We start from the raw sequence: 13424 nt of genomic DNA, 5'->3' as shown, positions 1-13424 counted from the left end.
TTTCAGCTTTAGTTCAGTTTTAGGCTATATTAATACGTGTTAGATTAAAAAATAATCTGGCAACTAACTAATTTTATCAGATTTATTTCAATAAACAAAAACATGTTTAATAGTTTTAGTTAATGATAACAACACTGAACATTATGACGTATTTTAACAAATATAAAAGCAGATATTATGAACTGATAAAACAGCATCTGGCACATGGAGAATGTAAAGCCTCATCATTCACATTGAGAGGTTGACGGACGAGTAATAATCATATCAGCCAAACCCCTTTATGTGTCATGGAGGTCCTGCAGTAATCTCATTAGTAAAGCGGTTACATAACGTCTGATCCCACGTTGTAGTCAGAGATCAGCCTCATTAAGATCACTGACGATCATGTCTAAAAGGTTTTCTTCTGACCTCCTGTATGATTGTATCCCACCAGATCAAACATGACAATATCTCCCACGAGTGTTTCAAAAGAATCAGTGGTGCACATGTTTGCTGGTCATTCACCCTCCTTTGCTTGCGGCTCTTGGCTTTTGTTCGTCACAGGCATCGTCTAGGACAGCGGGGAGGATTAAGGTAACTCTAAATAAAGCTGGCAGATTAGGAAACATGATACGAGCATGTTCTCTTTAACTCTGACAGAGTCATGGACGGAGAGAGTTGAAGACTTCCCTGGAGACAGGAAGACTATCCAGGAGAAACCACATCAATGCTTTTTATTCATGCAGTTACAGAACAGGACAGATAAAATGAATGCCAGGCATATGTGACCTTAACAAGAACCTAATGTAACTTTTTTTAATTTATAAAAGAAGCTAAATATTATTGTTCATTCTTTAGAACATAAAACTTAAAAGATATGAACGTGTGGACATATTCGTTGACTTCTAATCTTATAAAAAAGAAAAGCAGCCATGCATTGGCCTACTACAAGAGCACAGCGGTAAGATCATTTAATTTACATATGATAATGTTATGTATATATTTAGCATCAAAGTTCAGTCAACATGCTTGTTAACTTTTACAATAAACAGTATAACAGACAGTTTTAATGATTAATAATTGTAAGTAAAAACTTTATTTATGAGATTAGTGTTCATACGGGATGTGGCTTAAAAAGATTTTAAATGATTAGATGACCCAAATATTTTAATTCTGTCATCATTTAATCACTGTCAAGTTGTTCCAACCTTGTATGAGTTTTCTTCTACTGTTAAACACAAATGCCAGTAGCCATAGACTTCCATTAAAACTGATGTTGATGACAGAACTATTACTTATTATGGAGTTGTTTCTCAATCAAGAACAAGAATATCAGATATTTTCACTGTTATAGACATGCAATGCATATGCTTTATATAAATTTATATGCATATGAATATTGCAAGCTGTAAATATTATTTATCTCTGTTTTCAGCCTTAAGCAGTTGAAAAATGCCTGCAAAGGCAAGTCAGGTGTTGCCACAGGTGCATCGGCACAACATTTACACTGTGACGAACAGCTCGGAATGTGGGTCAGAGACGGAAGAGGATGGAGACCCTTCCAAGCGCCCGACACCCCTGGAGAAGTTAACCCTGGAAATGTGCAATGACGAAGATACCATAAAAGAACTGACAGTGGGCAGAAGGGTGGGATTCTATAAAGTCCGTGGTCAGATCGGCTGTGGCAACTTTTCGAAGGTCAAACTGGCCATCCATGCACTCACCAAAGGTAAAAGAGATTTAGCATAATCTAACTGGTTTTGAATAAACACCTGACTTATTGAGTCTAGGTCAGATTTAAGAGAGTAACAGGATTAATTTGTAATGACCTCATCCTGATTTTATTCCACATGCATGTCCTGTAGACAAGGTGGCTATTAAGATCATGGATAAGATGAGGCTCGATCTGCAGACTCAGCGGATGCTGTCCCGGGAGATCTCTAACATGGAGAGCTTGTATCATCCAAACTTACTGCAACTCTATGAGGTGCTAGAGACGCCAAGTCGGTTGTACCTGGTTCTGGAGTTCGCTGGAGGAGGAGACCTCCACACCAGAATCAGCTCAGGAGGAAAACTTTCTGACCAAGAGAGCAAGATTGTATTCGCCCAAATCCTGTCAGCAGTCAAATACATGGTTAGACCCTCTATATCAACAATATATCACTTTTTTTTGTTTAAATTAAAAAAACACACTAATAGTCATAGTAAGTATAGTAAAATTGTGAAATGGGTTAATGACACGATGCTCATTTTTAACCAGATCTATTAATTCAAAAACACATAAAAATGCAGTGCTTGGTTGAATACACCTCTTCTATTAAGAGCAAATTTCTGCATTAAATTTTATTTTAATTATATAAAGTTAAAAACCTAAAAAATAAAAAAGTTAATTTTGAAAAACACTAGTTTACCCGTATTTACATCATCAATTTTTATTATGTCTCACTAAAGAGCTTATTTTTAATTTTAAAAAATTGTGAATGAATTATTACTATTTATACACTGTTTATACTATTCCTATATGGTATAAAAGCTTTTTGAAACCATATAAAAAATAAACAAATTAAATGTTTTAGAATTAGATTTTTAACATTTTTTCCCATATTTATGGTGGATGTCATTGACTCAAATAATTTTAATCACTAGATGACTGTTGAATTGATGACATTTTCTTGAATTTATATATCTGTGTTCATTATAGCATGAGAACAACATCATCCATCGAGATCTGAAGGCAGAAAATGTTCTTTATACAACCAACTCCTGCATAAAAGTGGCTGATTTTGGCTTCAGCAAGAGGGTCAACAATCGAAACCAAGCCCTAGACACCTTTTGTGGTTCTCCTCCTTATGCAGCTCCAGAACTCTTCAAAGATGAGTCTTACATCGGGCCACCTGTGGATGTGTGGGCAATGGGCATCCTACTTTTTTTCATGGTGACTGGCACATTGCCTTTCCGCGCAGAGACTGTGGCTAAGTTGCGCCAAAGTGTGCTGGAGGGTGCCTACGTCCTGCCAACCTCGGTATCAGCTCCATGTCAGAGGCTGATCAGGGGCATCTTGAAGCCAGAACCTTTGGAGCGATGTGCACTGGACCAGATGCTGGGCTGCGAGTGGCTGCTGCCGGTCGAACTCTTCCGGCCTATTCCTCCCTTATACCAGCTCAACCCCGTCCATCTAATAGAGGTCAGCCCAGTGGAGTTAGACAGAGACCTCAAAGAGGTAAAAGGTATCCTGGAAAAACTCGGAGTCACTCAGGAACATATTCTCAATAACCAAGGAAAGCGCATCCGCAGTCCTATTACAGGGGTTTACCGCATACTACTGCACAGAGTTAAAAGAAACAATGGAGCTGAGTCTGTGCCTATAATCAGTGGAGTCGTCAAAGATCCTAAAAGAGACAGTCTCCGTGCCTATAAGAACCTACGGCACTCCTCGAAATTGTGTGTGCTCTCTTAAAGGCTAAGTTCATCCCTTTTATTCAGTCTTTTTATCCATACTACAATGAAAGTCAATCGGGTCCAAAACAATACCGGACCCCATTGACTTTAATTATATATGTTCAAAATGACACTTCAAAATATCTTCTTTTTGTCTTTCACAGAATAAAGAAGGTACGGTACATATTTTGGACAGGAAGAGGGTTAATATGTGAAGAAAGTTTTCATATCTGGACAAATAAACCATGTAATCAGCCTAATACTATTGGAGTTGTGGCATTTTATAGACCAAATCAATGATAAACTATGTTAATTCTTATTAAATTAAACAGTACTTTTAAAATAGTTTCCTTTCAGTAACTACTTGCACAAGAAAGTTTACTTAATTGTCAGTGGCTTAACTTATAATATTTATGTTTCAGTCAGCCAGCTTTTTTATTTTTATTTTTGCAAATAAAAATGTATAACATTTATCTGCTTTTATTTCTTTTTTCCATTTTTGTGTACAAACTTTCACTAAGTCCTATGCCTACATGTTCAGTTTACAGACTCTCTGTGCTTTCACTGAAGCCCCTCTCTCAGTGCTGAGAGCTGCAGCAATCCGTGTAGAAGCCATGGGTGCTTTGTAAACAATACAGCAACTGACAGGGAGCCATACGAATGCCAGCCCAACACTCACCCCGTGACACTGCCTTCACCTCCCATCTGCGCTGCTTGGCAGATGGAGTAGCGTCATGGCTCAGACATCTGCCGAGGTAACAATGAGTTCCTTGTGCTGGGGCCCCCAATTTAACGGGACAGCACACTACTATTGTGCTATAGCTATACACATGTAGATCACCAGCGGCTGCAGATGGCAGCTGACACTATATGCTGCCCCCAATCAGAGTTACTTCAGAATGGAAACTTTTTATTTTAGACGTCATTTTATGTTTAGAGAATAGAAATTAGGCTGAAGGACAGGCGTGTAGTGAGTTCAAGATATATATACACGTTTTTTGAGTATTGGCCTATTTCATTAGGAAATTTATGCATTTTCCAATGTGTCAGCTAAAAAAAAAAAAAAAGTTATAAAACAACACAACTTATTGAACATCAATCCCCCAGCCTCGTTTTCATTCTCGAACTACAGCCTGAATATATCCATGACCATGGCTACCAGATAATGGTGTGTGAATGTGTTAAGAATGTAATGTGTTTTTGACATCTGCTGAAGAGTAAACACGGCAAAATTGTTCATTTTTAATACATTTATTGTTTTTATGCATTATTACATAATTTATACAATGCAAAAGTTGTAATGCAAAGTCAAACAACATTTAATTACTTTTTTTTTTTTTTTTACATTTTATATCAAATATTTCTAAAATGAAACCTTTAGAGATTTTTAAGTTCGTTTTTTTCTTTTTTTGTCATATAAATATTTCTAAAGTGAAACCTTTAGAGATTTTTAAATTAGTTTTTTTTCTCTCTCTCTCTCTTTTTTTCACCCATTTTATGTCATTTTTATATTTCTAAAGTGAAACCTTTAGAGAATAAGACAATTCTGGAAAGTGGAAAGCACATTGCCGACAATAAAGTACGTTATATTGTGCAGCAATTCCATTTTTAAAAACGTCTGAGATGTTAAAGTCCATTTTTAAAAACGTTGCTTCGACGCACCGCCGCGTCCTCTGCGTGTCCAACGCATGCGATATTTGCTCTGTGGAACAGAGGCAAACCTCGCTTCTCCTTTCTCTCCAAACCTCATCCGCACAAAGAATGAGTGCCATGGTGTCGCTCTCGTGGCATACCTGACCTCGTTCACATAAAGAATGAGGATCATCTTGGCATGGACGGGACGAGGAACGACGTAGGACCGCGAGGGCCACTCGGACCTGCCTCGCGCTGCCTGGATGGTTCAGCCTCCTCAGGAGCATCCAGGGATGTGGAAACATCAGCATCCTTGCTTCGAAGGATGAGTCGAGTATTCCTCAAGGTTTACAGCATCTCAACAGAGAAGAGTAAAGCTCCAGATCAACGCTCGGGCAGAGTGATCTCAGGAACCCACTCGTTATAGCTGCGACTTTCTTCACAGAACAGATGAAGCTTCTCCAGAGCTGGATCCTCCCATGAGTCCTCAGCTGGGTTCTGTTGTGATGAAGAAAATGCAAGTTTAGCATGGCACCCTAAACGTTGCAAACGCATATAGTTTCTTCTTTTGCTAATTAGTGTAAACTATTTTAATTTGCGTATACATACCGTGATAAGCACGCAGTGAGCATCCTCAAATTGTTCAGCACTGTCACCAACAATCTCAGAAAGACGCTGCATGTCATTCACTCTAACGATGCTGATGTCGTTGTCGAAACAGAAGGCTTGGATGAGAGTGAAGTGGATTTGGAGAGCGATGTCGCACTCAAACTCCTCATCCATCGCCAGGACGCAGAAAGACACGCAGTCTGGGTCACTGAAATACAAGAAAAAGGCAAATTATAAGCACAACTTGTACTAAACAAATCGAAACGCTTAATTAAAGATGCTGCATGAAGGAAAAAACAATAGACAGCATACTCACACATTCATAACTTTGGCAGACTCGTAAACGCCAATGGTAAGGCAGTCGTTCGCTTTGGCAGAACCCAAAACTTCTTCCAGTGCTTTTCCAGTGCACTGAGCCCTCTCGGTGGACTTCTGGATGAGAACTTCTTCAAGAGTCATGATGATGCTGGTAGTAATTCCACAAGGAGTCGCTAGCAGAACCGAAGATGGATGTAATTCGAGGGGATTGGTGCTCTATAGGCGTGGGCTCGCTGCATTTATACTCTCCGGCTCGTGGTGGCTATGAAAGAAGAATTCTCTGATTGGTTCGTCTGAATGGTGCATTGGTATGCTAATATTATTGTCACACTCCGGCTCGTGGCAGATTGATGAGGGCTGTAAAGTTACTTTTTAAGACTTGCTGCAGACTTCAACTAATTACTTTTTATCATTTCTGTTTAATTATAATGTGTTTGAGCAGTATGTTAATTTTTTATACTTTAGTCTATTTTTAATTTAATTTAATAAATTTTTCATTTTTTACATTATTCACAAAAGCATATTTATTTTTGTATATGTTTTATTTGTTTAGTACTATGTGTGTGTGTGTGTTTTAACTCCAGAGGTTATAATTAGTTTAAAATAAATAGGCCTATCTCTCCTCACTCTATTTAACACATTTGAGAAGGGTAACTTTGTTAATATACTTGGAATACATTTGTCTTTTAGATCTAGGCCTACTTTGATTTGAATATTTAGTAGGTATTTAGCAATGTATTTAGTAAAGGGAAATATAAATATTACAGAGGGTGAAATTACATTGCAAGCTGTTTTCGCCTGAAATTCAGTGTTTTTAGTAGAGAATTTAATGTTTAAAGTTATCAAATGTGGATAAGGGATCGCATCCCCCGCCCTCAGCGCAAAAGACAGGTGGAGTGTGCCCATCTGTGGACACTGAAACGGTCCTATTGTGAATACAGAAACTTCTATTATTAGACGCTTTTACAAATGCAAATAAGATGAGCGTGCCATGACGCCCCGCTGCCAAATCTGGCCTGCAGCAGCCACGGACCCCATGATAGGATGCAACTTTCCAAATTAATAGGCCACCCTGAAAATTCAGCATTGTTTATATTCGTATATTCTCCGCGTGCAGAAACATTTGAATCTTTAACGCATTATATGACGCGCGTTTAGACTTGCTTTAAATGCGTTGATAGATTTGGTCATTTTATTGACAGGTGGTTTTAAATCTGTACAAAGATAATTTGGGGGGAAAATGCTGTTATAATGTAGAAAAACATCAGTATCGCAGATCATTACGAATACAAGCTATGGAAGAAAAGAAAAGAGTTTCTGGGTTATTTGAGAGGCTCGGGATAACAGGTTGACTCTGACTGATGCAGGCCTATTGTTTTCCTGCAGAGCAGGAGCAGATGGAGAGGCCTCACTTTAGGATGCCCCCATTGGCCCCTCGCAGCCCAGCAGCGCATATGACTATTGTGTGCAGGTTTTTTTTTGGTCTAGAATGGTGAATAGATTCAGTTAAACTTTTGGTTAAAGTGAAGCTGCAACTATAGGAAAAACTACAGAATGTAAAAATACATTTAATATTATGCATGTTGAGTTTCATATATGCAAAAGATAAAAATGATAGCCTAAAAAAATGCACTTTCAAAATACAGAACGTCCTATAAAGCTTAAATTTGTGCTTTATTTACACAGTATAAAGCGCAAAAAAGAAGAAGAAAGAACTGGTTTTAAATAGCAAAGACACTTGCAACGAGTATAGACGCATTGTTCTAGTAGGCCTACATCTCACATCTGCAGTCCGGGCATCCCGTCCCTGCCCCCCTATAGTGCGCGAGAGTGACAGGTGTTCCAAGGCAAACCTGCTCGAGCGCAAAGCAGACTAATCGAACAATTGCTTTTACTTAGTCCCTCCGGCAGCTGCAGATTAAGACAGTCATCTGTTACAAATCCATTGCATTTTTCTCTATATGACTTGTCATTAAGGAATAAAAGTCAGCTAAAAGTTTGTTCAAATGTGTTGAAGCATATAGGAACTAAACAAACATAGGCCTATATTGTCTATGGCTTACACGTTAAACAAGTTAAGGTCATTGATTCTAATTGCTGCTAAGAATATTTATATCACGTTTATTATAGAAAGGCAGTGGGCACCATAAAAAAGTTTTTTATCTGTTGATATTAGTCTCAGTTGCTAAATACAGCTGATTGCTCAGCTGATCCTTTATCTTCCCCCAACAGCAGATGGGGAGTGTTTCCATAGCAAAAGAGAAGCAGGTCCAGATGCCACGCGCCGTAAGTCCACTCATCTTGGGTATGCAAATTAGCCACGCGATACAATTAGCAATAGGTAATAACTTTCAGCACATAAAATCAACAGTTTGGTAAATTCTCCCTTCTGTGATAACCTAACCACATTATCCAGATTTTGTTTTTAATAAAAATGCTTGCTCGAGCTATATTTTGTTACTCATTAATAGGCTACATTTAATTAACCACTTTTATTTGCTTGAATATTTTTTTCTATAAACAATTAAAACACGTCAAAACGCATAAGCATTCGCGGACTGATCAATGATCGAATGTATAGGCCTACACGTTGGTTAAGTCACTCATAATGTGATTGATTTTGTTTTGACTGTTTCAATATTTTAGGCTAAAATTTATATAAGTAAGTTTATCGTATCTGAAACTGGCCAGGTTGGCCACCAGCCCTTTTGCATGATGGTTCATAAAACAGTTAAAACCTTTAAATTAACAATATTGACAAAAATAGTAAAATGTTTAATTCTCGTTTTAGATTATATAATAGCATGTCACATCTAAAAAAAAAAACAAAAAAAACAAACAAACCCTAAACTATCTCTTTCAGCTACCCATGCTACACGCGCGCTACTTCTTAGCTTATTGCATTTACGCCACGGCTTTTGAGTAGAATAAGTTGCTCTATTTAATTAGGACAAAAGTGACAGGATCAGAGTTTGATCCTTTCTTACAGTTCTATTGATGCCACGCATGTCTACAGGCACGCGTCTTGGATACGTCCGTTTCTTTATTGTTCTGTACAGCCAATCAGAACGCGGGATGCAGACGCGTGCCACTCTCCCACTATAAGTACTGGTCGCGTGTCTAGAAACTCACTCACAACATATTTCGCTCCGCTCGAGCCTTTAATGTACTTCAAGCACAGCTACTGCCTACTTAAATCCAAACCAAGATGATGAATGAAGGAAAATCTCTCGCCGAAGCGCTGCTGTTTGCCAAGGCGGAAGGGCGCCTTACTGTTGGCGTCTATGAATGCGCAAAAATAATGAACGAGTAAGTATGGAGGAACTTCCTCCATGCGATAGCTAATCCATGTCTATTTGACCATATCATTATGTTACTGTTTGGGGATAACTTTTTAAAACCGACCTTTGTTTTCACAGCGACCCTGATAACGTGTCTTTCTGCCTTTTGGCCACTGATGACTTTGAGTGCGATATCGCTCTCCAGATCCATTTTACTCTGATTCAAGCGTTTTGCTTTGACAACGACATCAGCATCGTCAGAGTAAACGACCTGAAACGTCTCAACGCTCTTGTTGGTGCCAAGGGTCAACTCGAGGACGCTCACTGTGTCCTTATAACGGTGAGAATGTTTTCATATCTAAAATATATATGCAAAAGCAAGTTTTTCCCAAGGCTTTGTTTTTAAGACCCGCTCTTCTCTGTTTTAACAGAACCCAGCTGAGGACTCATGGGAGGATCCAGCTCTGGAGAAGCTTCATCTGTTCTGTGAAGAAAGTCGCAGCTATAACGAGTGGGTTCCTGAGATCACTCTGCCCGAGCGTTGATCTGGAGCTTTACTCTTCTCTGTTGAGATGCTGTAAACCTTGAGGAATACTCGACTCATCCTTCGAAGCAAGGATGCTGATGTTTCCACATCCCTGGATGCTCCTGAGGAGGCTGAACCATCCAGGCAGCGCGAGGCAGGTCCGAGTGGCCCTCGCGGTTCTACGTCGTTCCTCGTCCCGTCCATGCCAAGATGATCCTCATTCTTTATGTGAACGAGGTCAGGTATGCCACGAGAGCGACACCATGGCCCTCATTCTTTGTGCGGATGAGGTTTGGAGAGAAAGGAGAAGCGAGGTTTGCCTCTGTTCCACAGAGCAAATATCGCATGCGTTGGACACGCAGAGGACGCGGCGGTGCGTCGAAGCAACGTTTTTAAAAATGGACTTTAACATCTCAGACATTTTTAAAAATGGAATTGCTGCACAATATAACGTACTTTATTGTCGGCAATGTGCTTTCCACTTTCCAGAATTGTCTTATTCTCTAAAGGTTTCACTTTAGAAATATAAAAATGACATAAAATGGGTGAAAAAAGAGAGAGAGAGAGAGAAAAAAACTAACTTAAAAATCTCTAAAGGTTTCACTTTAGAAATATTAATATGACAAAAAAAGAAAAAAAACGAACTTAAAAATCTCAAAAAATTTCACTTTAGAAATATTTGATATAAAATGTAAAAAAAAGTAATTAAATGTTTTTTGACTTTGCATTACAACTTTTGCATTGTATAAATTATGTAATAATGCATAAAACAATAAATGTATTAAAAATGAACAATTTTGTCATGTGTTTACTCTTCAGCAGATGTCAAAAACACACATTAAAATGGAATGGCTGCCCAATATAACGTACCTTATTGTCGGCAATGTGCTTTCCACTTTCCAGAATTGTCTTCTTCTCTAAATGTTTCACTTTAGAAATATTAATAGCCTATGACATAAAAATCTCTAAAGGTTTAACTTTAGAAGAATGTGATTTACAAAAAAACGACGATATTTAAATATGCTCTTAAATTTGTTTGTAGAAAACAAAGGAAATAATTATATTTGTCTGAAGATTTTGCTTTAGATAATTTGTATGAGTCAAAGATGAATAAAAATAAAAGACAGTTTGAATTAAACTTGTTCGTGAAGCAACTTATTTTTGTACATGTTATGAAAACTACTGAGTCAGCAGGAAACTGTCAGTGACATAGGCTTCATCTTTGGTTGCAGAGAAAACCTTAATAAGCAGAATATTTCATTACTGTCATAATTTTTACTCACCGAAACATAAAACACTATATGCATGCTCTCAATTTTTATGCAAGTTGACTTTTATACTAAAATCATGACAGAGTATAGTCTTCCCACAAAGGCCTACAAACTATAAGGTTACTTATAATCTACATTTCTAAATGTAGGCTACATTTATCTCTAAATCAGCCTGATTAGCATGTGAGTTCATGATGAGTGAGATGGCCATCTCTTATAAAATTAACCAATAGCATTTAGATCTTACAATGAAAGTTGCACCTGATCTCACCTAAAAAGATATCATTTATAGTTATAATTAACTCAGCAAACATCTACAGGAATGAAGAAAGACATTTTTTTAAACTAATTACAGGCCAATCTGAGCAAACCACATTATAACTGCACCGTTAAATATAATATATAAGCATGAAAACAATCATTATATAATAACATATTTGGAGTTATGAAATGAAGACCTTTCTTCATGGTAACTCAATATTACTACTTAATATCAGACTGTTAATGTACGGATAGCCAAAACATGGAGACATGTAAGTGGTTGTTATTTCTGTAGTAAACAGTCAGCAAGAAAGAAAACAGCAATAAGAGTAAAATAGCTTAATAACATTTTTTTTTTGCATTAGTATTGAAGAGAACAATTACACAGAGTTATAGATCCTGAGTCATAGCTTCTCTTTTTCTGCAATATATTTTATTGCATTTTATTATTGCAACTATGCAACAGTACACTACCCAATTCAAAGTTGTCTGCTAACAACTATTACAGGCTGCACTGAAAACTTCACACAAGTTTACACAAATTTTTACTTCATTGCTTTGAAGCGTCACATTTTATAACACATTAAAAATGATTTAAAGTGCATTGTTTATTATACAAGATATTACACAATAGTCTCATTCACCTGCAGGCACATTGTGATAGAACGTGTTAAATGCATTTTCAATTTAATTTAAGCCTTTCCACAAGAGTGATAGATCAAGAAAGCATTGGGGAGAATTAATTATCTAAAAAATTAAACTACATATATTTTTTGCTACTACAGCTTCTAATAAAGTGTGTCTGATTAAAGTAACATCAACCTAAGTGGATTGCTGATTCAAAATCATCTCTAATGGTGATTTTACTTCCTCCTGCATATATAAGTGAAGCGTGATTTCCTCTGCTCAGCTCAGATAACAGAACCTTCCTCACAACAGCATCTGATTGGTTAAGAAAATGCCATCTGGTCACCCTCCCATGCTTCCCCCGTAGAGTCTCAAACTTATTATTATGTTGTGAAAAAAGAAAGTAATTCAATATTTGTGATTGTAGCTTTTAGCACATGTAACCTTTGGTAATTCTGACATGCTGCTCTTTAAAAAATATATATATATATGTATATATATATATGAATGTAAATTAAAATATCTAATAACTATTGGATTGTTTATTATACTGTTTTTCTTGAACTTTCTTTTTGCCTTTAAAATGTTTTTGCAGTGAAATTTTTTTTTAAAGTAAAAAGAAATAGTTCCATTAACAAGAGGCCATAAAAAGTATGATTGTGTGAGACTTAGCAGACTTGGTCAATTTGCAAACTTGGTTTGAACTAGATATAGATTGAGCATTGCATGCAAGGTATCTCAAGTCAACTACTCTTATATTACATTAAAATAATGAGTATGATTGCAGAAATTATATATAGATAGAACCAAAAGTTATAAAAAACTGTTTCTCAACTTATCTTTTAATCAAGCTATGCATTTAATATTTTAAACATTCAGAAAGATATCACAACCTTGCTTTGGAGTGCAGCTGAACTTGCAGCACCCCTGCAACTCACTCTTTGTTTTAAACTACCAAAAGGGTAAAGAAGCAATGAAATAAGCCCCTGCAGAACAATAAGTCAGCATGCAGACAAGCTCCATTGTGCTCTTTCAGACAGCCAGTGCCTGCAAAATACAAATAAAGCCAAGCCCTAAAACCTAAAACCTACCCAGAGACTAGGCCACAAAAACCTCTCCATCTGCTCTGCTGCATAATGAGCTGGAGTGAAGGTGCCTCACAGGGGGTGGAGAGGAAGAGGGACGGGGCGGCCCTCTGCCTGGCACAAGCCGGTCATACAACCATCCCCCTGGGATATCTGCCTCTCACCCCCCTCCAGCACAACGGGGACGTGTTCTACTGGTGGACCACTTCGGAGGACTGAGGGAGGGTCTACATATTCCAGAGTCGAGGTCTGCTGTCACGTCCAGACACTGATTGATATAAGAGCATGCCATGTGTGTGGAAGACACCCCCCCCCCCATCTGTCTTGGTCTGTTAGGGGCTTTAACTGCCTTATTATAATATTACATTATCCACGTGGTCCTATCGCATGTTTTGGA

General features: G+C 37.7%; 3 protein-coding genes across 4 annotated transcripts; 2 read left to right on the top strand and 1 right to left on the bottom strand.

Annotated features, from left to right (window-relative positions):
* Positions 1 to 84: 84 nt before the first annotated feature.
* Positions 85 to 3849, top strand: LOC132117159 (serine/threonine-protein kinase NIM1-like). The gene is made up of 5 exons (XM_059526256.1): positions 85 to 573; positions 640 to 940; positions 1415 to 1708; positions 1845 to 2113; positions 2681 to 3849. The coding sequence occupies exons 3-5, from the start codon at positions 1432 to 1434 to the stop codon at positions 3434 to 3436; spliced, it is 1302 nt and encodes a 433-aa protein (XP_059382239.1). The 5' UTR covers positions 85 to 573; positions 640 to 940; positions 1415 to 1431; the 3' UTR covers positions 3437 to 3849.
* Positions 3850 to 4658: 809 nt separating this feature from the next.
* LOC132117170 (growth arrest and DNA damage-inducible protein GADD45 gamma-like) lies at positions 4659 to 6169 on the bottom strand. Of its 2 annotated transcripts, XR_009425735.1 has the most exons (4): positions 5975 to 6169; positions 5659 to 5866; positions 4856 to 5547; positions 4659 to 4792 (listed from the first exon to the last, which is right to left on the bottom strand). XR_009425735.1 is itself a non-coding variant. In XM_059526266.1 (3 exons), the coding sequence occupies exons 1-3, from the start codon at positions 6115 to 6117 to the stop codon at positions 5434 to 5436; spliced, it is 465 nt and encodes a 154-aa protein (XP_059382249.1). In that variant the 5' UTR covers positions 6118 to 6169; the 3' UTR covers positions 4659 to 5433. The 2 variants fall into 2 exon arrangements, 1 of the variants encoding a protein (XP_059382249.1); XM_059526266.1 differs by having other exon boundaries at positions 4659 to 5547.
* A 2936-nt stretch (positions 6170 to 9105) lies between these two features.
* On the top strand, positions 9106 to 10569 carry LOC132117171 (growth arrest and DNA damage-inducible protein GADD45 gamma-like). Its single transcript, XM_059526267.1, has 3 exons — positions 9106 to 9285; positions 9396 to 9597; positions 9689 to 10569. The coding sequence occupies exons 1-3, from the start codon at positions 9185 to 9187 to the stop codon at positions 9800 to 9802; spliced, it is 417 nt and encodes a 138-aa protein (XP_059382250.1). The 5' UTR covers positions 9106 to 9184; the 3' UTR covers positions 9803 to 10569.
* The last annotated feature ends 2855 nt before the right edge of the window (positions 10570 to 13424 follow it).

The sequence above is a fragment of the Carassius carassius genome, chromosome 36 (assembly GCF_963082965.1).
Source record: "Carassius carassius chromosome 36, fCarCar2.1, whole genome shotgun sequence".
NCBI classification, from domain to species: Eukaryota; Metazoa; Chordata; class Actinopteri; order Cypriniformes; family Cyprinidae; genus Carassius; species Carassius carassius.
Note: the sequence above shows the minus strand (reverse complement) of the source record. Positions and strands in the feature narration are given on the sequence as shown.